The following is a 25454-nucleotide window of genomic DNA, read 5'->3' on the forward strand; positions in this document are numbered from 1 at the left end:
TGGCCTCAGAAGGTCTCTTGTGCAATATCCACTGGGATGGTAATCGAGTACGTGCTTTTCTCAACCCGCTCCACATGTCTGTGTCGATGATTTTGGCAGCGCGACTGAGGCGTTTTGCAAGTCTTCTGAGGCCTTATGTGTTAGGAACATCGTGTTTCCCAGTAGTAAATGTTTGCGAAAGCTGAGTAAATATTAGAGGCCCGTGTGAGAGACTCACGTCCAGCAAAGCAATCTCAGGTCCTTATTCGTGTATATAAGAGAGGCTGTGGAGGGACAGCCACAGAGGACACTTGCAAAAAGAGTACAAGATGGCGGTGTCTTTCAATGACAAGGACATCTACAATCAGAAGTTCAATCCCAGAGCGCACCTGGACAGATATTACAGTTCTAAGGATGGGGCACTTGTGAACGATAAGTACTTGGAGTTCGTGCTCAAGCAGCTGGCGAAAACGTTCACTGCAGGTTAGTGCATTTTTTGGTACACTGTACGTGTGTCTTGCTACTGGAAGCCATGTTCGTTCAATCATTTTGCTAATTACATCGCCTCTAGCTTCAGTCAGATAGCTCTGTGGGCAAAGCGATTGCCGCTGTGTATGCTTAGCCAGCAATCAATCAGCCTGTTTTATTTAGTTCTGGCTACTAGCTGGTATGGCCTATAAACCTAATCTATTTGTATTGGCAGCAAACATTGAGTGATGGGATGTGGGGAGAGTCACAAGACCCTGGTTATTCTTTGGAATTCAACCACCCACCCATTAACTAACCATGGCCATGCTAATCCCTATGGCCATTTCCCTCCCTCTACCTGCCCCTGCCAGCGAAAACACCACTGGCAGTGCTTAATTTGTGGGGGTGGTTGCCGGTGGCGAACACCGGCAGTCTTTTTTGGGGACCGGAACTTGATTGGGCACGTGTAATTCCTTTGTTTGTTCATAAATCATTCTGAGTCTCTGCTGCTCTGCTTCCAGTTGCAGCCAATGACTGGCTGGGGCCTGGGAGTACAGCACAACACAAACAGCAAATGAAAACCAAGATTTTGTTGTTACTATGCAATATTTGATACATTCTGTATAGTAACACAGAATGTGCAGTTTTCATTGACTGTTCTCTTGCCAGTGAAATGACACGATGACGTGTGTGATTTATCAAGGCGTGGCATTGTGAGTGACTCGTGAGAAAGCCTGCCCCTGCACGTGTGGTTCGGTTCCTGTGCAGGCCTACTAACCCTACGTGCAGCTTAAGTTCCTGCTGCAGACCTAGCCCTAGACTGTACAATGCGGTGGTAAATAACTTAAAGTTAAACTTTCGGCTGAGTGAGCTGTGAGCTAAGCTTACATTATTATTGCGTCCGTCCACCGCGAATATGTCCATCCACCCCGGCGGCGGGCGGCGCCATAATTATGTCAGGTTGGATCATTCGCTCATGAGTCTGAAGAGCCCCCGCTGCCCCCCAACTTTGACCGCAGCTGGTGTGGCAGTGGCTGGTGGCACGGTGCCTGCTGCTCGTCGTGTGCAGTGCATGCCAGGATTTGGCGTGGCCTGCCCACCCAACTCGAGCTGGCAGGTGAGGCGGCGACCGTGAGGCAACGTGAGCTGCCGTGATGAGGCAGCTAGGCAGTGTGGCCCGCGGCCACAATTATAATGTAACGGTATTAGCAGCAGCCTTGGTCATCCGACTCGGACCAAGGCTGCTGCTAAAACCATTACATTATAATTGTGGCCGCCGCCCGTGAAGCCTCCGGCGGTGGCCGCCGCCCGCAATAATAATGTAAGGTGTAATCAGCAGCCGTTGTCGGAGTCGGATGACCTGTTACATTATAATTGCGGCCGCCTCCGCGTATATGTAACAGGCGTGTACATAAGACTCCATTCGAGCAAATGAACCAAGTGTTAGAAGGAGGCAATAGCAGGAAACTCCTCTCAAAACTCCTTTCTAGTTCCTCCAGAAGATCCCATGACCCCACAACTGAATCGCAGTAAGTTAATAACTCTAAGGTAATGATGTGATGGTCTCATCGCACACGTGAACATTCCGTGGAAGATGACCCCCCCCGTCAAGCTTTAACTTGGTCTTAATGTGCCCACAGGGGCGTTGCTAGGGGGGGCTAAGGGGGCTATAGCCCCTGGTCTTTTGGTTGTAGCCCCGGATAGAATCTCAGGAGCTATAGCCAAAAGACTAGCTAGCCCCCAGTCCCAACAGTTCCGACATCAGCTTAGCCCCGGGTCTTTTCCAGACCTAGCAACTCCCCTGTGCCCACCCGTATAGTGTTTCATCTCCGCATGCCCCTGACACTCTCTGCTTCTTTGCACGCACAGTTGTTTTTTATTATTTTGAGGTGCTTTATGAATAACAAATAATTATCAAAAGGAGATTTCAGCAAGAACAGTATGCACAGTTTTCATATTAGCATTCTAGACTGCAGTGCATTGTGGGAGTCTTGGATTTCCTTTTTACTGTTGAATACAAAAAATGAAGAAAGAAACAGGTTGCTGAATGTATGTGTAAACACTGTAAATAAAATGCCGAGAGGGAGACAAAGCAGGCACTGGGTCCCCAGTGTGAGAGCAGTGTAGCGAGCACTGCCTGGTCTCTATAGGTAGTAATGCTCTCCTAAGCTGCTCTCCTAAGTGGCTCGCGCTGCAGTCAGTCAACAAGGAAGGGGCTGACCGGGTCTACAAACTCCCTTTTCCTATAGAATCACCCACTGGGTCACTCAATGTCGAGAAATAGCAGCCGTGGCAGTGGCTTTGTTTTTTCAGAATGAACAATGCAGGTGTAGGTGTTTAGAATATGGATGCAGATGAACATGTTTGAAAAATACATAGCGTTGAAAGGGTAGCCTCAATTGCACTCCAGTAACTGTGCTGCACCCCATGTTGCATGACATCACTGCCAGATGACACTAATCCAGGATTGTATCCACACTTATCCGCAGCTAGCCAGGTCTTATTCATGTTCTGTTGGGATGGTGAGCTCCTTGATTCCCTGGGATGGAGGAAGGGAATTTAGGGGTTTGGGGCTATATTCCGTGTCATCTTGCGTTTGTAACTTGCTCAGAGGCGTACTACAAACCTGGCCATAGTGCAGAGAAAATGAAATGCCAATCTGCCATGCTGCACCTTCTCCCTTCTCATTGTCTATTTTTTTAATCGATGATGTAACCATATGCAAATGCCCGAGTATTGTGTTCCTGTGCTCAATGAGGAACTGAGGCACGGTTCTCTTCCCTTGTGAGACTATTCCAGCACATGAATTGACTTGCTTTGATCCTGTGTGTTCTCTTTCACAGGAAGTGGGGCAGCCCCACTCCCGGTCCTATTTATTTCCTAGTTTGCTAAATCGTACGGTACTGTATTCCACAGCTGTCTGCTCCAGCGTTTCATATCAATCGTTGCATTTGCTAGCGCCCAGCAGAAGGAGCGCTCTCTCCAGTTACACTCCCTGTGTGGAGCAGAGGCATATCGACGGATTATCGCATTCGGCATATCAGAACGTTTGCTCGTATGGCCCTGTTTCCGCATCTCAGCAGATGGCGCGCTGATTCTTGCCTGCACTGCCCTTTAATATTTGAGTTTCAAGGGAAACAAGTCCGCATTGGTAACTGGCAGTGAATTAAGACGCGCTTCTTGGGATTCTATGACCCACGTGTTACATGCACGGTTGGCACGGAACCTCTCCCAGGATACGCACGTGGGCACTTGCTCACGCATATCTAAGAACATCATGTTTATGAGGGAATACAATTTTTCATGAGGTTTGCTAAATGCACACATTTGCTATGATACATGCAATGAACAATGACACGTAAACTGTTACACGTAGGAGATCATTTTTGAAAAACTAAAAAATGCAAATTGCACGTAGGGGCAGCCAGCGTTAGCACTTATATGCTTCTGGGTCTCCGGCATGCAATTTTCATCTTTTACAAAACGCAAAGAGTAGAAACATGCACAATTCTTTTTGGTTTGATGCTCTGCTGTGCAGGGGAGCGTCAACATGAGCACTTTGGTGCTCTGGGGGAACATGAACATTTAAAAGCCCAGGATGTGAAGTGGACAAGGAAAGAGTTAAAGCGAGGCAAACGCGCCTTTTCTCTTTCATTTTTTCACCCCGTCGGTGGGAATGTGAACGCCACTTGCAAATGCGTGTTTTGTAAGCCGCATTTACAATGGATTCCTATGGGGTCTGCCTGGTCTTGAACCAGTTGCAGAACCGAGGCAGTTTCTTTAGTAGTTTTGCGGCTGCATGAACACTGCATGGAGGCACACAAAGAAGCACACTCAGAGGACAGAGGAGGTGAGCACGGTGAAGAAACAACGATCGTACTAGGCCTTGTGTCAATCAGATCGCGCAAGTGGTGCAAGGAGGGAGGGGAGAAGTGCAGGGAACTCATTAAGTGCTGCCGGAGCTATCGCAGTCCTATTATAGTTCTGCACAATGCCAGAATAGTCTGTCCAACACCAGTATGAAAATCCCACTCTACTCCCATTTTGCACAGTGCCGCTATATAAGCCTCCTGTTTCACAATGGCGATGTGTTCTGTTTTTTGTAATCAAAGCACGTTCCCAGTTTGTCAGTCAACATCTACTCCTAGCATATTTGCAATTTGCGTAACACAGGCATATCTGCACAGTTTGACAACCTCAGTAGTTCGTCCAATCCCAATGTAAATGCAGTTTGCACAATCCCTGTGTACTCCCAGTATTACATCTAGTTTGTAGCATCCTGTAAAACCTCATTTTAATTTTACACAATTACAAAGTGCTTGCAGTTTCCAAAATCCCAAGTTATATAAAGTACGGACAAACCCAGTATGCTCCCAGTTTGACAGGTCCAGTAAACTCCTGTGTTGCACTGTGCCAGTGTTTCATTACAAACAACTCCTTCATTATCATTGTCTCGGTTTACAATACTCACAGTGTTAGTGTGCCCATCGTATACCCTTATGCCTAGGCTGCAAAATCACAGTGCATTCCCAATATGGAAACCTAGTAGTATACATCGAATTTAGCCCACCCTGGTATGTTGACATTTTGAATCCCCCAGTCTATTCCCAATTTGCATTATCACACCATGTTCACAGTTCACACCATCGACAACAGTATATTCCCAGTGTGCAGTACATGGCACAGCCTGGCACACCCATTCAACATTTTAGTTGTTCTGTATTCTATGACAGAACAGAGCATAACTACCCAAATAACCAGGCATGTTGCCAACATCACCGGGTTTCCAGTCAGACAGCAGGGCATCACCCAGGGGTCACAGTTGCCCTCTTTGTGACAAAGAAAAGGAAAACAAATGCATCGAAATACACTATTAACTAGCTGCAAATATGTGACATGGAGCAGCAGCAGTGTGATGGGCTGGTGGTGGGCCGATCTAGGTCTAGCACTCAATTGGTGCTGGCGGCACGGCCGCACTGCGGGCGGTGGCGCGCCCGGCATTATGGGGCCAATATTTTTGGGTCACTGGCACTTTTTATTAAACAAATTAAGCACTGACCACTGGGATCACCTTTATCAAACTCGGTGCTTTTAATGAGATGCCAGTGTCATTTCTAATCAGAGTTCTGAAAGATAATGCTTAGTTGCAGCTGTAGACCAAATCCTGGTGTAATAAGACTATCGTAACCAAATGTAACTTTATAAATGATATATTTGTTGTTGCATCTGTTTCTTGCACTGAATTCTTGTTAAAAGAAAGCCATTGTAAAGCCAACACTCTTGGCTCCCATATAGGCATTAGATAGGCAGATGCCAGTCCCTGCTATCAGGCACTCACCCCCATCTTCCCGCCTCTGCCATTTTATGGTCAGGTCGTCCCATTATGGTAGTGCCTTGAAAGCCTACTCAAAAGCCTAAACTGCTGACTTTGCCAAGGCTTGTTTAATTCAGATGCCAATAAATCGGCCATCATTAATCTCATTACCTGTATTGTGTTCACCTGCAAAGCTTCACAAAATGGCACACGCCAGCAGCAGGCGCTATATGAAACACTGATTATTAACCCTTAAATATTAGGCCCAACCTGATCAATTCCTAGCACATCAGTGATGTACCTGTGCAGCCTTTGTCTATATTTCTTGTGCATAGATTGGTCATTTTAGGCTCAAGAGGGGTGATGATTTGGCCAGGACAAAGGAACTTAGACTCACTGATAAAAAGCACCGTGTGCAATGTGTGCACACACCACTGGTTGTCCTAGATGCACACATGAACATATCTGGATAGAATCTATAGACACTAGTCCTCCTTCAACACCTGCTTTTCATGTGTAAAAGGGCGTGACTGGTGGAGAGGCCATGGATTGGCAATCCATAAGAGGGACACCCTTATAATGTGGCAGGAGCTTGCCGGTTCAGAAACAAGAGGCACATAACCTGTGCATGTTCTCAAATAGCCCCTGCTGGAGGTACATCCTCCACTTTAACTCCAAAATGTGAAGAATTTACTCCAGTGGAATTGCCACTTTTGGTATAGCCACAAAAGTCCCATGCTGTTCTATTGACTCCAAAAAATGTTATTAACACTGCCCTACCATCACACTGACTCCAGCGGTATCTCTGTGGGACTGAGTGGCTGCACCAGTAAACAGGTATGGCAGTAATTCTGCAAAATAACTGGGGGATTCTTTGCATACTCATAATGAGGACCTGTGTCTGTTACTGGGCTTTCTTCTACGCTTTTCCCCATTAACCCAGGTTTTCAGGCCCACTTAGTAGGTAGTAGTGAATGTCCACTAACCTCTCACGCCCCTCCCCATCAATCTCAGTACCCCAATACTCTGTCATCATCAGGATCGGGAATGTGTCCCTCGGGGCTGCCTGCAAACATCCATGGACCACTTTTCCACCCTAGCTGTGGGCACTAACCAACCTCATGACTGCTCCCTCTTCACGGTTTAGGATCTGGAAAACGGCCATTAGTCTTAACAGTGAACAATTCCTGATCCCCTCCTCTTCCCAACATCCTCACCTCTTGTCAGGATGAAGAAGGCATCCCTTGGGCTTCAAAGTGAAAGCACTCAGCCAAGACACCTCACCGTATGTGCCCTTACTCCCCACCCCTTCCTCTTATTTTTTTAAGCCCTGACATGTGGCCTCCAGGCTTAATGGTGAATGCACCGTGCCTCTCTCCCTGTCCCTCCCTTTAATCTTTTATGGCTTGAAATTTGCCCTTCAGGCATAGTTGTGAATACACCCTGCCAACCGACCTCACTCTATGTGCTGGCTCTCCCCAACCCTTCTTTTAATCTTTCTGGGGTTTGAAATTAGACTTCGGGCATAACTGTGAAGGCATCTTGCCAACTCCTACACACCTGCACCCCGTGCCCCTCCCTCTTATCCTTTTAGGGATTGAAATGTGGACTTCAGGCTCAATTTTGAATTCAGCCCTCCAATCCATCTCCCCATGTGCCTTCCATCCCCACCCTTTCCTCTAATCTTTTTAGGGCCTGAAATTGAATGCATTCTGTCAATCCAACTCACTCCCTGACTTTCCTCTAATCTATTAGAGCTTAAATGTGGACTCTAGGCTTAACTGTGATTGCACCCTGCCAATCTACCTCACCCCTTGCCTCAATCAATTTCACTCACATCTAATCTTTTATGTCTTGAAATGTGGGCTTCAGTAATAATTGTGAACGCACACTGCCAATCCACCTCACCATATGTGCCTGTACTCTCTGACCCTCCCTTTAATCTTTTTAGGGCTTGGAAAGTGGACTCTGAGATTACCTATGAATGCGCCTTGCCAATCTAACTCACTCAATGCGCCTTCACTCCCCACTGCTCACTCTATAGTCTTTGTAGGGTTTGAAATGTGGACTTCAGGCATAGCAGTGAATGCACCCTGCTAGTACACCTCACCTTATGTACCCGCTCTACCCGCCACTTCCTCTAATTTCTTTATGGCCTGAATTGTGGGTTCCAGGTTTAACTGTGAATACACCCTGCCAATCCATATCACCTTATGTACCAGCTCACTCCACCCTCCCACTAAAGTGTATTGGCTTGGAAAAGTGGATTACACGCTTACCTTTTAATGCACCCTGCCAATCCACCTCACCTATGTGCCTGCTCACCCCACCCCTCCATTGAATATTTTTTTAGGCTTGAAATGTGGCCTTTATGCATAGCTGTGAATATACCCATCCAATGCACCTCACCCCATGTGCCCGCACTCCCTGCCCCACCCTCAAATCTTTTGCAGCCTGAAATGTGTACTACAGTTTTAGCTGTGAATATACCAAGCTAATCCAATTCACTTCCAGCCCTCCCTCTAATATTTTAGGGATTGAAATATAAACTTCAGGCATAACTGTGAATGCACCCTGCCATTTCACCTCACCTTACGTGCCTACTCCCCCCCCACCCCGTCTTTAATATTTGTATGGCTTGAAACAAGGTCTACAGGCTTAACTGTGAATGCAGCCTGCCAATCCACCTCACCCTACATGCCTAAACTCCCAGCCGCTGTTAGGCAGAAACCTGTGCAGTTCCCTTAGGGACCACTGCAAAAAGTTTAAGACCACAGGAGTTAGCAGTAAACCCAATTGGTAGCAGTCTGCACCACCCAGATTTACCTGGTAGCTGTGGCTGAGCAGACAGACTTCTCTTAAGAAGAGTTAGGCAGTATACAGAGCATACACAATAGGGCAGGTAAATACAGTAGAACAACCAAACACTGACCAGAGCTTTGGTGTAAAAGATATATAATTATTTATTTAAAAACACATCTATAAAAACACACTGGCACTAATATCAAGCAATTTCAAAACACAGTTACTAAAGTATATACACTCCCTTCGCAGAATATTAGACAAGTCTTAAGTAAAGCACCACTTATTTTCAGACAGCGGTGAGCGCTTAACGCAGATGGCACTCTAATACTTCGGATAAAAAGGAGAGAAAGGCAGAGCATGAATTGAAACAGATCCCAACACTTTCAAAAGAACACAGCAAGAGAGGAAGGCAGAATAAAACCGTGAAGTTAGAGTTTCAGAAAGCCGGACCCGCTTTAAGAGGATCAGAATGAAATGTGTCCAAGGTCACACGGTTGAAAATTGCACAATAGTCTCGAAAAGGTTCAGAAAGGAGTTGGACCGAAAGAAAGGGACCAGTTAGATGGTCAAGCGACCAGCCCAGTCTAGAAGGTTAAGGATTTACTGTCACCTTGTAGCAATCTATAGAAAGGGAGGCCAGGCGGGCACAGTACCTTGAAATGGTGAGAACACTCCAGCGGGGGCAGTTGTTCGTCCTGCAGAAGAGAAGATCTCGTTGGGGAGGAAAGCAGAAGGTCGTTGTACTGCCAGGGAAGAAACCAGCCGTGGAATTTCTCGATTCAAAGGAGCGGTCCTTTTTATCCGCGGTTCAGTGTTAAGTGGCTATCCGGTTGCCGGGGTGCTTAGCATGGGCAATTCGACCGCTAGACGTCCTGGTAGGCGAAAAAGAAAGCAAACTGGTTGTCCCCACCAGCTCAAGGGGAAGAGACTCTCCGGCAAGAAGATCTCCTCTATCGTCGGGAAGTGGTGAGACGGTTCAGCAGGGCACCACCGGTGGTGTCATCTGGCTGGTCGGCTCAGCTTCTCCCTCTTCGGATTTTCAGGTCCTGTGGCGAATTCTGAAGTTCCAGTCCCCAAAGCCCTGCTTTTATGCAAGAAACCCCCATTCATTCAGCCTAGCTGTCAGTCAAACATGCCAAGTGGTGAGCCGTCTGGCTCACCACTTGGGGCAATCACACAAGAGTGCGACTTGAGTTGCCAAGGCAACTAAGTCCAGGGTGCCTAAACCCCCTCCCACGCCCCCTGTGGTACCTAGATAGTGTGGCACCACTTTTGGAGGCTTCTGTGGAGAAGCTCGCCAAAAAGTGGAACAAAGGGCTCGACTTGGGTTGGAGTCACAGAAGAGAACACAAACGCCATTTTAGAATCCAGTTCTGGCAAAAATTACCAACCAGTGAATTACTATTAAATAAATAACCCAGCGGTATGTTCGAGGCTATAGGAATTAAATAATTAAAGTTGGTAGCCTTGAACAATGGGAAAATCCTATAGAGATATATTCTCGGTCGAATATAAAAAGTAGTATCCACTGCCACCAGCCAAAACTCGACCAGGGGGGACGGAGACGTGCCCCCTCGAATAACAGACCCCGGGGCAATCGAATTGCCCTGACCAGAACATCCACAATGTGATGGTTTGTACTGGTTTCTGTTCATAATTTGGGACTAGTAAAGCCAATGGTGACTTAGCATGCCCTGGGAGACAGTATTCAGTCCCAGGGTATGGAGCCTATGGTGGGGTGTCACTATGACACCCCTGTGTCACTGCAGTGAGGGTGCTGTGTAACATACATAGTAAAAACACATGAGACCCTATGGACTAAAAGACCCCATAGCCCATAAAACACATTAACAGTCAAAGGAACCCCTCAAATCATGTCCAAGAGTGTGAGGACAAGAGTATCACTCTTGGCAGGGGAAAAAAACAAACTCCAGAAATCCAGCAAAGCGGCTGGGGGACTCACTATGTTAGGAAATTCAGCCTAAACAGAGAATTCTCCCTAACAGCCGCTCCCTCTAATCTGGTGAATCAGACAGCGCTGTGAATGCACACTGTCCACCCACCTCACCCTATGTGCCCCCACTCTCCTCCCTCCCTCTAATCTTTTTGGTCTTAAAATGTGGACTTCAGGCATAGCTGCGATCATACCTTTCTAATCCACCTGACTCTGCATGCCTGCTCCCCCTCCTCTCCCTCTAATCTTGTTAGCGCTTGAACTGTGAACTCCAGGATTAACTGTGAAGGCACCCTTCCAATCCCACTCACTCAACGTACCTTCACTCCCTGCTCCTCCCTCTAATCTTTTTTGTGTTTGAAATGTGGACTTCAGGAATAGCTGTGAATGCACCCTGCTAATCCAACTCACCCTACGTTCCCGCTATACCTGCCCCTACCTCTAATCATTTAAGGGCTTGAAATGTGGACTCTGCACTTAACTTTGAATGCACAATTCCGTTCCACCTCACCCTACGTGCCTGCTCTCCCCTCCCCTCCGTCTAAACTCATTTTGGGCTTAAAATGTGGACTTCAGGCATTGCTGTGAATCTACCCTTCTAATCCACCTCGCTCTACGTGCCTGCTCCACCGCCTCTCTCTCTAATCTTTTTCAGGGTCTGAAATGTGGATTCTAGGCATAGCTGTGAATGCACCCTGCCAACCCACCTCCCATACCTACCCGCACTCCCGTCCCCTCACTCTAATTCTTTTAGTGCTTGAAATGTGTATTATATGATTCATTGTGAATACACTGTGCCAGTCCACCTCACCCAACTCTCTGTTACTCCCCGCCTCTCCCTCTAATCTTTGTAGGTTTTTTAGTTGCTGAGTAAATTATGAATTTTCTAATAAATAGGTAATTTTCGAATCTGCAGATTATCTAAATAGAAAAGACTCTAAGGACAACAGGAAGAGAACATTCAGGGTAGGAGTGACAAAATCACAGAACTTGCTCCCTGGTACTAATTTCTTGACCTCAGAAGGATAAAAGGCTGAGTTGACCCTGCTGACCTCCGAACCTGCTACCTGTAGGTCACACTCAGGTCTCAGCAGTGATCACCCAACCCTCTGAGCTATCCCACATATCCTAGAGGGGTAAACAACTTTTAAAATCGAGCATTAAATACCAGAATACAATTAAGAGCTGCAGGAATAACAGTGACTGGTATTGGCAAGCATGCAAGTGTGTGGAGGGGTTTGCAGTTGGAATACTTGGTGTAATGTAAAGGGTGCTCACCAGGAGGGATAGTGAGATGGGTGGCTACAGGGACATGTCTTACAGGGTGTGAAGAAGGGGCTCCCTGAAGGGGGGGGAGTCTTGATTTTTTCTGAATTGATCGAGGGCAGAGGAGATTCAAACTTTGCCCTGGTTCAAAAATGCATCAAAAATGTACCTTTTTTGGACATGGGGATTTTTTTTTCTGCTGCTCATAATATGTCAAACTGCACTTGTCATGGTGCCAATGTTTTCTAATATGTGCCAGTGTTTAGGAAATGGGCCAAACTTTAGTGCTTGGTGCTAATACAATGCAATGTTGCACTTGCCCCGGTGCAAACATTCTGTAATGGTGCCCAGGTCTCTAGAATTGACCTGGGGAAATGTTCCTCATTCAATCCAAGAGTTAACTACACAGTAGCCATCTTCACATTCTGCAAATGCCTCCCTTCTGCATTCAAAAGTACAATGTAGACATGCTTGAAGAAGCAGAAAGCCCTGCCTTTACACATGCATTCGCTCAGTGACAACAGAACTGTCCACACTCTCAAAGAATTATCTCACTGTCCTTCAGCTTTCAACCACCCTATCTTGTGTAACCAGGGCACTGAAGTTGAAAGAGTGCAATGTACCATGCTGCAGATCATGGAAGGCATACCTGTATAAAACATTTGATGGATCAGTTATTTGTACAATTTGAAAAGCCATTACTTTTCAAGCCAAGGGTCTGGTGAAATTAAATCACTCTGAACTAATTAATGGATGCTACATTCAATATTTGACGGAAGCAACGTTGTAAAATGCACACATCTAATTGCGTTGCATACTTTTATTTTCATTTTCAAAACCAGGTGTTGTGGAAGGAGAAACCCTGATAGATATTGGCACAGGTCTCAGTATCTACCAGCTACTATCAGCCTGTGAAGTCTTCAAGGAGATCATTGTTTCCGACTACTCTGCCCTGTGCCGGCAAGAGTTTGAGAAGTGGCTTAAGAAGCACCCAGGAACCTTCGACTGGAGCCCAGTTGTGAGATATGTTTGTGACCTTGAAGGTCAGAGGTAAGACATCTATTGATTTGTGTTGACAATAACTTTGCTTTTTCAGTCCAGTCAGCCATATTCAGCTGGTGTATTAAGGAGCTCGCTTATACCCTGTGCTAAAGCTGTTTTGGAGGTATAGGCGATTTTATGTTGCAGTTACACCTGTTCTCATCACAGAATGCTCATTGTCATGCTTTAGTCACCTTACTGCAGCAAATTGCTTTTGCAGCTGTTAGTGGGCACAATGACAGCTGGGAGCGCAGCAATGTGGGTGGGGAGGGGTGAGGCAAAGAAGTATGAAGAAAAGGGTGATGAGACACCTAATTGTATGGGTAAGGGTGGATAACCGGGACTGGGACAATGTTCTGTGTCCAATGGATGTTACATGGCTGGAGGGCACCTGGAGATGGTGATGTGAAGATAGGAAGCACGAAAGGATATTTTGCAAAAAGAGTTGCCAGGATAATGTAAGGCAGATCTTTAGACAAGCAAATATAGAAAAAAACACTCCTCTGAGGAAAATAGCTTGAGGCACCTCTTTGCAAGGAAAACAAATGTATTTTGTATACAAAAAGGAAAAAGGTGACAAAGGGAACTGTAGAAGCCAACTGCCACCGAGCTATCTGGGTTAGTTCAAAGAAAACAGGTTGTTATAAAGCAAATCATTGTCACTCGTGACGCACACAAAATACCATATTCATCCCCCACCCTCATTTGTTACCACCTATATACATACTGCCAGTCCACTATAGTTCCTTGACCGATTGTCCACATCTTGATCTACCCCTGCCCTCTACAACGTGGTCTTCTTCCCCGTCACCTTGGATCCACGCTACCTAATTGGCAAGTTGTGTGATATGTTACCCTCCCATGGGCCTTGTCACATGGTGTGCACTTGGTCGTTAGCATGAGCTCAGTGGATACATTTGAGGTCAAATTGGCCCTTCAGAATAAAATACTTCTTCTCTTGATCCCAGACATATGGGTGCTCCCACCATACCATACATCCCCATTGCAGGACTAAATTTGTTGGCATCACTCTTGCTCCTCGTAGTTCAAATTGGGGGATATTTGACTGCTTGACCCCCCCCCCCCTTATCAGCTGCCTCTCCCTGGAGCTCCTACAGGGCCTCTCAAGGACCACACTAATCAGCCAAATTCTGATGGATTTAGGTGTGTTTTGTGTGGTAATCTGGCAGTTCAAATAAGAAGGCCATCATTCTGGGGGTCTCAAGTGCCCTGAATCTATACTAGGGAGCTCATTCCGAGTGCGGCGGTAAAGGGTTAACGGCGCCGGTAAGGATGCCGGTGCCATTAACCCCTTACCGTTGCATACCGAGGTCCCTTAGCGGGTGCCACTAAGGCCAGCTGGTAAAACCAGCTGTCCTTAGCAGGAGGCGCTAAGGGACCAGAGAGCTAATAACGGGCCCGTTATTAATGGGCCCGTTATTAGCTCCCTCCCCATTCCCATTGCGCCCTATGGGGGCTTGAATGGGAATGGGGAAGGTATTTTGAATGGGGAGTTACCGGGTCCTCCAAGGTTGGAATGACCCGGTAAGTCCCCATTCAAAGAGCCCGGACCCGGACACGAGTTTGTAGGCAGCCATGGCGCTAATAGCACCATGGCTACCTCCAAACTCATAATGACCCCCTTGGTTTTATGAAGCTCGAGACCTCAGGCCCATCTCCCTTGGGTTTGTCCTTCAGGATGGGCACAGCCCTGAATATGCTCAGCCATTCACTTTCCTTTCTGGTTTTGCAGGTCTGCAACATCATACAATTGTATTTTATCTGTGAGGTATGAAGGCATCTAATGTTTGGTTTTTCTGCTGGGGCTCGGGATGGGATAGTGATTCAGAACTCATTGCCATGCTGTGCTACTATTTTCGCCATGGTCTGTGGAAGATTAGGCCTAGCAGGAGCTATATCTGCCCCTATCGAGACCTGCACCAGAGTTTCATATGGCATCCGCAGAACATCACCAGCAGCAGTACCACAATAGGGACCAATATCTTCACCACTTATCGGAGCCATGTTGGTGCCCACGAGAGCATAGTATCGAACCAATCTTCAGCTTCCACTCCTGATTTAGATTCCATGCTTGTCTTTAGCTTATGGAGGGCCCCATTGATGTGTGACAAGACCTGTTTTCTGCATTGTTTGGGGTATTGTATGTGCAACATGACAGTCTGATCTTCTTTCAGACATCCACTTCCATGGCCATCAACAGATCCAGGACTTACTTGCTTTGGCGAATCATCAACTGGATCAGGCGCACCTCACTCTGGAATGCGCTCAACTGTTGGTCCATATCATTCGCCAACCAGATCATTTCCCGTTGCTAATTCTGGAGCCATTTTCATTGGCTGCGGACTGGATTCCGGTAGCAGAATGGAGGCGAAGAACACTTTCATTTTGGTGTATAGGCAATATTTGTCTGTCATTTCTTTAAGCAGCTTTGAGGAATCTTCAGAGATATAATTGCACTGTGACAGACATGGGTCCCAAGTCAGGTGGGCCTCAGGAACCATGAAGATGGCTGAATGCAGAGTCATTAGTGAACATGTCCCTCTCCATGATGATGGGAGATGCATGTATGCTCGCTGGTCACACAACCAAAAGATATCCATGAGGGCTGCTGTGCCTTTACCGAGATTAGGGATGAATAATGCCTTTTAACACTTGCTGTTAGTTCTCAGAGGAACAGAATTCGTATTGGTCTGCTAGCTTCACCGTTACTGGAACCTCTCTTGCTTCTACCCATGTTGGTTTTGAGACATATGTGGCCCATATCGTGACATAGTTCTTGTTGATGTTCTACATCATTTCTTTACCAAACCCTGACAACTCACCTGTCACACAGCTCAATACCACCTCCTCCCATTTGTTTGACACAAGCAACACTCTTTCCATCTTCAACAGTGGGCATGGCTTGCATTGTGGGTCTTTGTCATCCTTTGAACACTCTTCTTCATCTTTGTCCATTAGTACAACTTGTGCTTCGTGCCCCTGGAACATGCTTCGAACCCAACACAGTGCCAAGATTGAACATTCTGTCTTCAGTGCCCTGAACCCACTTGCAGTGGTACTTCAGTATTTTCTCCCGATACTGCGGGAGTGCTCTTGTACATATGTTCTAATGGAGTACCCATACTCCTCCTTGAACTCAACCTTATTTAAAACAAAAATCTAACAAACACCAGTCCTGCCGCGTCTTACCTCAAAAACACCAACAACCCAACAAAATGAGTTCACCATCACCCCATCAACAATCACACTCCCACCACCTCAACACACTTTTATTAATACACATACCGCAATAAACCCTGTCCACCCAAAGGGCTGGCAATGCCCCACACCGAACACTGATATACACACAACTCTTACCAAAAAACAATAATAAAATCACTTTTATTTACACAATTGCCTACACCTTTCCTCAGTATCCTTCTTTTGAGATGATGGAACTCAACTCTCTACACGCCCCTTCTACTCTAGGATGGAGGGCTAACAGGTTATTTCGATAAAGGACATCACCTCAACTATGGCACTGTCTTTCCTCGTCTAAGAGGAGATACACAACATCAGTACTTCCACTTTACAACTGTTCTGTATGATGTCATCGCTCTCCTCAGTGGGGGAGCTTCAACTCACTAATAGTCAACATGCATGCACTATTTTGCAACACTGCCTTCCCTTGTCTTTGAGGGACTTCCCCTGCTCTCTCTATTCACTCCTGCTCTACAAAATGACAACAAATACACCCAAAAACTGTCATGCCCCATATTTTTCCTGCAAGAGTGTGCTCATGTTCTAGGTTTTCCTCTCAGGTCATCCGATTCTGCATTCCCCTCAGCTGCCTTATCCAGATAACCATGGCACCTGCAAACCTCCTTGGGGTGTGCACCTGTGCTGGTCACTGCAGATAATTGCTGCAACCCGGAGTGTGCAGCAGCAGCGTGGGCTCACATCCTCTTGGGGACACTGCAATCACATCAGGGTTACCAAATATGAAATGTAGGCCCAAAAACCAATCAATAAAAAACAATCCTAGGGGTCAATAAGGAGTGCACGTTTTGAAAGAAACCCTAGTTTTATTACATGCAAATATGGACGTGTGGATCAGCCAGCTCCGTGGAACTGGGGAACTGAAAGCCCTCTCGACACGCCCATCTCAACTAGAGGTTTTGTAGCAGGAAACCACAGAAACTACATAGCCAACTTTTATCAAATCCAAGTGAAATCCACATTTCCTATTGGCTAGCCGCTATACAAAAATCTTAACATCACCTACATTTTACCACCCTATGCTCAATAACGATCTGTTATAACCTATCTGTGACAATCTGACTACAACCCCCTGTGACTGACCTAATTGTTTATTCAGCAGAAAATATTTTTTTCTAATTAGCCAATTTACAATCAGGTAACTTGTTGCAACAATGGCTCGTGCTTAAGGGGTTAAAACAGGTGGGGGGTTGGGGTGGGATAAAAAACAGGGAAACAGGGTGCTTGCGCGGGACCACCCAAATAAATAATAAAACACAATTCTTTGATTTGTTTTGATATTATAGTTTTGCCTAAATTACTACTCTTAAAATGTTTTTAATAACGTCATATAGGATTTTATGCTAAGGATTGCATGCTAAATTAACTTAAAACTTCTGTGGCCCCCACACAAATTTGAGTATTTGCTGTTTTAAAGTGTATATATTTGCCTACTGATACTGTAAAATCAATTTACTTTCAGGAGCCTGTAAACCCTCACAAAGTTTGTCAAAACCCCTCAGAGGATTGGGAAAATATCAGAAAAATTAAATACTTTGCCTAAAAACAGCAAACCAAAAATCCTACTAAATTTACCTTCCTCGCATCCTTCCTCTGGCCAAAAATAACCTTACGCTCGCTTGCTTTAATAAAGGAAACTCGAAAGGATGTGTTAAACCTTACCAGTTAAAAAGCCGTATGTTCAGTTCTGAAACATGGCAGACACTGCAAAGCATCATGGGAGATAAGTAAATGATTTTGGTGGCAGGGGGCATCCCACTCTATGCTTAATTGGAAAAAGAAAATAGTAGACAGATTTCTACCAAACCAAAAAAGGAACAGATTCCCAAGCGTTCATCTACCCATTGATTTGCTGATTTGAGCAGTGTGCATGAGCAAAAGTTCTGCGTGTCACGGTGGGGAGAAAAGTGTAAATAGCCAAAAACACACCCTGTTCTGTGCGTTATAACCTTTGAATAATTAAAGAGAGTGGTAACAAACGTTCTAATTCATTGATTATTATTTTGAACAAGGTGGCTGGCACTGATTTGTTAAACAAACAAAACGTTATTTGAAATAGAATGTAGAAAAAAGTTTATTTGTGAAGGTTTCGCCTTCACTGCAGGGCCATGGCTGCTGCCCTACTTCATACCTACAGGCTGGATGAATAGTTTGGCAATTCTGCTGCATGAGGACAAATGAAGACAACATGATTTCAAATCTGAAAACACTCAATTATTGCTGATAATGTCCTTTGATAAGGAATGGGAACGTGAGTCTAACTGGTCTTTTAAGCCCAAGGTAAGCCTAGGGTCTTGCTTTCTTGGGTGCCTGGGAATGACACCTAGCCACCACATGTCCTTTCTTTTATAAGAGTATTGAACACATCAAGCAGATATTGTAGCCACTTCCTGCTGCTCTGAGCTGTGGTTGGAAGGTGTGAACCTGACTTGGATTCATTTGATCCTCACTCTCGCCCACTGCATTGCCATTTTCTGCTCAAATTTCCAGTGCTACGCTGACAACACTCAACTCATTTTCAGGCTGCCCTCTGCCACCTCCTCTCCCTCTCTCATCTCTGATTGCCCAACTGCCATTCAAGATTGGTGGGCCGCCAATGATCTTTGAATGCTAGCAAGACGGAGATCCTCCTCATCGGCACACCTTCACCATCCTTTCCCCTCACTCTCTGGCCGGCTTCCTTTGGCCCTCCTCCTAACCCCACCTGCGTGGCTAAGAACTTCACAGTCATCTTTGACTCCACCCTTTCCTTCACCATCCACATCTCTGAGGTCGCTAAAAAGTCACAATTCCTACTTCACCTCCTCAGAGGTAATCTGCCTTTCCTCTCCTTCCCCCAGAAGCTCATGGTATCCCAAGCTATGGTTCTTTCTAGGTTGGACTATTGTAACTGCCTCTTTCTAAATCTACCTGCCTCTACTCTCCGCCCTCTGCAACTAATCCAGAACAGGACTGCAAGACTTGTCCTTGGCCTCAAGCCCTGGGATCGTATCTCTCCAGCTCTGAAATCTCTCCATTGGCTCCCAGTGGATGCAAGGATTACATTCAAAACCCTCTGCATTGTCCAAAAGGCCTTCTGGGGCCTGGGTCCAAAATACCTTCTTCTATTCCTCCGCAAATACCTCCCCTCTCGAGCTCTTCGCTCCTCTACCTCTAACTCCCTCAGGGTCAGTCGTTTTTCAAAGAAACAAGCTGGGGGTAGATCTCTGTCTTCGGCTGGGGCCTCCCTCTGGAACAGCCTCCCTGCCACTCTAAAACTTTAGGAAAACCATCTACGGTTCCGGAAGCACCTCAAGACCTTTCTCTTTTCTTCTGACCTCACTTCCCCTCTCCCCTGCTGATCTGTTCTCTCTTGGCACCGTGCACCTGGCCACCCTCTGTCCTCCGGGCCCAGGTACCTGCTCACCCTGCCACCCTCTCGCACTGGGTTCTGTATCTGTACCCATACAGCCCCCACCCTGCACTTATCAGACCTACCCTGTCTGCTGCCTTAAACCTAGCACTTGCAAATTGCTGGCTGCACTACCACTGTTTGTTGCCTTTATTATTCATTTATTGTTATTTATGTTTCTACTCTGATTCGCACTTTCCACTTCTCCCCCTTCCATGCACTTTTCCCCTCCCCCTCTCCCATGCACTTGCGCATTCTCAATGTCACTGGGCCTCGTAAGATCACTATTTTGTTCTCCCCTGTTCCTCTCCCTTGCCTTGTCGCGCTCTGAAACACTTGAAAATATCAATATCAATATCAATATCATGGCTAGCACAATGGCTCAGTGGCATTTGGGTATTGCAGCCGTAGTTCTGAGGTAGCGTGGGAGTTCAATTGTTAGTCCTGATGTCTCAAACATCTCCAGTGGCCCAAAGGTGCTGGGTTGGAGGGCTTGGAACCAGGTTGGCTTGACCGGCTTCCCTGGGCCACTCAACATGTGTAACAGAAGCTTGAAGATCAGAAGATGAGAAGATGCTTGAAGAGGTTTCACAACTCATTATTACTTTGATGTGGCTTGGCATCTTGGTTGCTGATGATGTCCAACATAGAACCACACAGAGCTGGTGATCTCTTCACCAAATCCCTGTTTTGGTTAAAATATACTGAGGTACTCCAGTCACATTGTCTTGCCAATGGTACCTAAGTGCCCTGATCTCTTGGGCCTCAGCTGCAGACAACTACTGATGTTAGATCAGCAGATGTCTCTTATGTACCTCAGTGACGTAGTGGGCGAGGTTCTTTTCCCTCCTTGGATCATGTATCTTCAACTATGGGAAGTGTAATTTGATTTGTCAACAGCTCCACCAAATAGCCAATAGAGTAAGGGGCTCCAACACAATTGATAGTGAATCCTAGCAGGGGATTGGTGGATTCCAAAGTCTACTGCTATGAACCAATGTCAACATTTCCCTAGATTATTGGTCAGCCCATTCTGCAGCCATTCCCAGTGTCCAGCTCAAGAGACCACATTGTGTCATTGCTCGGCTTGAAAAGAGTATAGCGGTATCATGCTATGAATGTGCAGCATCTTAGACATGTCTTCAAATCACGCCTATTTGGTACATACGATACAATGACTCTGTTTGGATCCAGGGAATGGAATCAGGCCATTCACTTGAAGTGGTGTCCAAATGACAAGGCTGATGACCAGAGGCCATGTCATGTGGATATTGTGGTCTGGGCAATCCTGCAAACCATATCACTGAAATGCAGGTACAGACCCTCCCAAGGCAGGTCCTGGAAAGACTGTGACAATCCCATGTGTGCTGCGGTATGATAACGTAGGCTAAGAGGCTCATGCATGACACTGGAGGGATTTGTGTGTAGAAGGATCCTTGAGTACTATTCATGATCATTGGCTCTTCAGATTACTTTCAGTTGTGATTAAATGCATTAAGTTTATGGAAGCACCCACAGAACAATTCTCGCAGCATGGATTCAGAGGCCAATTGACACAACATAATATTCATGCTTGACATCCAACCAGGGTGCCACTCAACAACAGCACTAATGCCTAATTCACTCTGGCAGCCACACGGGTAAGGATGGCATGGATGCACTCAGGTTCAGCCCTCACAGACCATGGCCATTGGCCGTGAACTTTTAGATGATGTTCCTTGAATAAGACAGAGACCATGCCTCAGATGCCATGGAACCAGGCCATTCCATTCAGAAACAGTCCATCAGAGTCAATTGGATGGTGATGGGGAGGTGCTAACAGACACTTTCCTCTTTACGTGATAAGGGTGGTGTTGATAACCGCACATTATCTTCACAAAATGCCTCACACGATTCTTCATGGAAATATTTCTTGGATTAAGGGTTTATTGAGGTGCTATCATGGACACCCAGTTTCTTCTTTGCCTCTTTTTCTGCAGAGCTGTTTGCTATTCTAGCTATGTAATGATAGTCTTACAGCAAAGACAGTATTTGAGACCAAGTAGTCTCTATGATGCAGAAGTAGACTTGGAACTGGACAACCCGGTGGGCCTCTATGCCCTTACCTGACCTCCATATGGAAATGCATATAGAATGTAAAGAAGCGTTCCTATGGACACTGAAGCTTTGAGGTTCTTTGAAGCTGAAACCACAGCCTTATTAGATTGCTTTCAGCTTTATTGAAATGTGAAATATAACTCTGCAAATATGTTTTCTTGCAGTGAAAAATCGACACAGAAGGAAGAGAAGCTGAGACAGAGAGTGAAAGAAATCCTGAAATGTGATGTCACTCAAAGTCAACCGCTGGAATCTTCATTGCCACTCAGTGCAGACTGTCTGCTCTCGTCGCTGTGTTTGGAAGCTGCATGTAAGGACCACGACACCTATAGGAGAGCTATCAAAAATATCTCAACCTTGCTAAAACCAGGAGGGCATTTGGTAATGATGGGGGCCCTTGAAGACACCTATTATACAGTTGGAGATCACAGGTTTTCCGTTCTGTTCTACGATGCAGGATTTGTAAGAAATGCTCTGACTGGGGCAGGCTACATCATTAAGGATTTCCAGGTGTGCCCGAGACCAAAAGATTCTGCACATTCATTTTCTGATTACAAAGGATTTTTTTTCGTAGTTGCATGTAAGGAAACATCAAGTTTGACTGTTTTAGAAAGGATCCCAATATATGGGAACCCATCTTTTGAAAACTCAAACCAATTGAATTGTGGTGCATTGAAGGTGTCTAATAAAGCAATAGAACCCGAGGAGCGGGGCACTACTGGTCTGCTAATGCCCCAGGATGATAATTATAAGCCTGAGCAAAACAACGGCTTTAACATAGCCCCAGGGGCATTACCAGACTGGTAATGCCCCCCTCCGATGATTCTATTGCTTTTAGTACCCCGGCACGTCATACCAGGGTACTAATATAATTTTTTTCTCGAGTTTAGAAACAGCGTTGAAACCGTTTCTCAACTCGAGAAAAAAAATAAAAATAAAAGGGCCTGCCAGTGATGGGGGAGAAGGCACTAAAAGTATTCCATTCTCCTTTTCCATGGTGACTAGGGGAGATAGGAAAAACTCTGTGGGACTCGGTGCTCTGAGCAAAGTGTCTTAGGTGAGTCTTTCCCAGCCAGGAAATGACATGATGATGGCCAATTAAATAATGTGTAACAATCTAATTGTCTCTTGCCAGGTACTATTAACTGTCACCTGAGCAACGGCCCTCTGAAGGTGGGTAGACTGCCATTGTCAGAAAGTCCTTCAAGCATACCCGCCACACCCTGTCTAAGTGGCAGTGAGGTATGTTTTTACATACAGAGGAAAGTTGTGATGAATTGGATTCTGCCTCGCAGGACTACAAGGATGAGTAAGGGTAAAATGGCCCACCACCCCTCGAACGTCTGTAAACTAAAACCCAACACAATCATGAAGGTACAATCATAGATATTGCCTTGCTCTATGCCTAAACTCAGGGATAGGTTATTCTTAGAGATTACCCTGCCACAAGCATGGGGTACTCATGATCATCGTAGTTTGGGTACAGGGGGCATATCTTAAGTGTTGTGCTGTGCTGCAGTGACTTTGCTGTGGGCAGCTTGTCATCTTTGAACCTGCTCTACACCATGAGCAGGCTGGGTGTGGTGGATCAGGCTACTGAGGTGTCATTGCACGAGTGCACTATGCTTTTGACATGGATTTGCAACAAAGGGGGATCTGGTTAGCAGATTACCCCTTTGAAGAAGGAATAACCCACATCATTGTATACACTAATACATATTTTTAAAAAAACAGGGCTTTGGACCCTTGTGAGTTGGCAGTTCCTCACAAAAGTAAGTGTATCTATGTCTAGTAGAGTACGCCTGCTCATGCAGAAAATATAAAAACATTTTCTTCTTTTTGCAATCGAAAAAAATATATTTTCTAGTGTTAGTTTCAGCAGGCTCCAAGGCACATGTAACAGATGAAATAGAATTCCTTTTACTAGTACTGTCTACTGCCCCGCTCTAAACATATTGTTTTCCATTTTTAACAGAGGGGACAGTTTGTGTTAGAAATAGAAACAAACATTGATTTTACTATCACAGCTGAATTCCGACTTCACCAAGCATAGCACATGCAGCTCACAGTGTAAAAGGCAGCTCCCTGAGCAGAGCAGCAGAAGCAACGTTAACACTGATTTCAGGGGGTGACCTGCGTTTCAGATTCCAATATTCTGAACACATTTTCCTGATGAATCCATAGTTATTCGTTCATGCTGAGGCATTTATAGTAGCGTCTTTACTAAGACGGTTTAGAGGTTTTAGTGCAGGGGAGCAGGGATTTGTCGATATACTAACACACAACTGCTGATTAATATAAAACTGCCAAAACAGTGCATTCAACCCAAAATAAGGTGCATATTGGTGCGTTTTATGGAAGGAAAATCAATACACACAGATGTACATGCAAAGAATAATGAAAGTCACCTTTAGGATCTGTGCCCGTATATAGTCACTCAGCCAGTGGGACGCTTCACGCCTCATCATGGTCATGGAACTCCTAGGTGATCTCACTCCCCAAGGAACGACAAGCAGCTGAAGAACACCTAAAAACCAGAAAACTGCTAAATACTTGGCCCACCGAAACAGGAAGTGCTACTAAAGGAAACACCTGACCTCGACACAAGCAGAGACACCACAACCCATTGTACAACCAAAATCAAACCAAAAGGGCTGGACTGGCTCAACGAAAGGAAATCATAATATCACCAACTGCCATATAAGGAATTCAGTCTAATCAAAACAAGATAACCTACAAGAACGAATAGACCCCCTTCACCACTAACCCTACTAACATTTCCATTTTCCTCTATACTCACTGCTCAACCACCACATAAATACTCACACACCCCCACAAGAGCACAAACTTGAAATCACACAGCAAACAGCCCTCCCCACCTCCCTCCATCTGCTCCGGAATCTCACTGAACCAAATACTATAAATCTGCAGCACTACTCCAGACACTCAAAAACAATATGTGAATTAATAAACGTAACCTGCATGTACATGTGTTTATTTTACTCAGCCTGTCTTATTTTCATTCAGAAAGTTGTATACAAAATGAGGTAATACGTTCAATAGATAGCATAAGAGGGTCAAATGGACCTCTTAGATAGAGTGTAAGATTTCAGCTCTAAGCCTTATACGTCCCTGAGTGCATATCATCTACAATAGGAACCTCTAACAATGGGGACCTGATTTATAATGAATGATATTTTCTGGAGGCAGTGAATGTATGCCATGCGTAGACTACTCCATCAAATGGTTATCAGAAATCAGGTGTAACTTACTACTATTGAAACTAATGCATAAATTACACCGGATTCCATTAAAAGTCAAACTCTGACCCAAACTTTTTTCTCTGATGCAGAGTCACTTTTACTATATCAATTTGCAGCACATACAATAGTGGCCCTGGCGCCTAGGTAGGCCTGCGGCTTGCGAGGCATGGGGGCAAGTCGAGAGGTGGGGAGGACCAGAAAATGAGGGGGTCATCCTTGCACCGAGCGGCATGATGAAATCACTTTCAGGGACCGCCGCTCAGGGCTAGAAGCATAGAGCCTAGGGGTCTTAGACGGGGTATAAAGAGAGTGAGCGTGAGGTGCTCTCCCTCTCTTTTGCCCCACTGACCCAGACCGGTGGAGCTGCATAGGCAGCTTATGTCTATGATTTTCCCACCCTTGCACCCTGATTGAGAGTTTAAGAGGGTGTGTTGTGGTAGGTTGGAGCACATTGCATTGATATGAGTTATGGGCTCAAAAACTGGGTCACTGGAAGGGAGAATTTCTGCCGATTTATGTTATGGTCCAACGCGTGGCGCAGGACGGTGAGGTGTCATGCCATGCACTCATTGAGCGATCCTCAACAGTCCGTGCTAG

General features: G+C 45.7%; 1 protein-coding gene across 1 annotated transcript; it reads left to right on the forward strand.

Moving 5' to 3' along the window:
- Positions 1-253: 253 nt before the first annotated feature.
- Positions 254-24910, forward strand: LOC138487696 (nicotinamide N-methyltransferase-like). The gene is made up of 3 exons (XM_069614221.1): positions 254-462; positions 12629-12836; positions 21759-24910. Exons 1-3 carry the CDS (start codon positions 309-311, stop codon positions 22399-22401), a joined length of 1005 nt encoding a protein of 334 aa, XP_069470322.1. The 5' UTR covers positions 254-308; the 3' UTR covers positions 22402-24910.
- Positions 24911-25454: the final 544 nt, after the last annotated feature.

Source organism: Ambystoma mexicanum, chromosome 9 (genome assembly GCF_040938575.1).
Source record: "Ambystoma mexicanum isolate Mex_15411 chromosome 9, UKY_AmexF1_1, whole genome shotgun sequence".
In the NCBI taxonomy this organism is placed as follows: domain Eukaryota; kingdom Metazoa; phylum Chordata; class Amphibia; order Caudata; family Ambystomatidae; genus Ambystoma; species Ambystoma mexicanum.

Coding starts and splice junctions, on each gene's coding strand:
- LOC138487696 (XM_069614221.1), top strand. CDS start 309: ATGGCGGTGTCTTTCAATGACAAGGACATCTACAATCAGAAGTTCAAT. Junction 463..12,628: donor GGCGAAAACGTTCACTGCAG/GTTAGTGCATTT, acceptor TTTCAAAACCAG/GTGTTGTGGAAGGAGAAACC. Junction 12,837..21,758: donor TGTGACCTTGAAGGTCAGAG/GTAAGACATCTA, acceptor GTTTTCTTGCAG/TGAAAAATCGACACAGAAGG.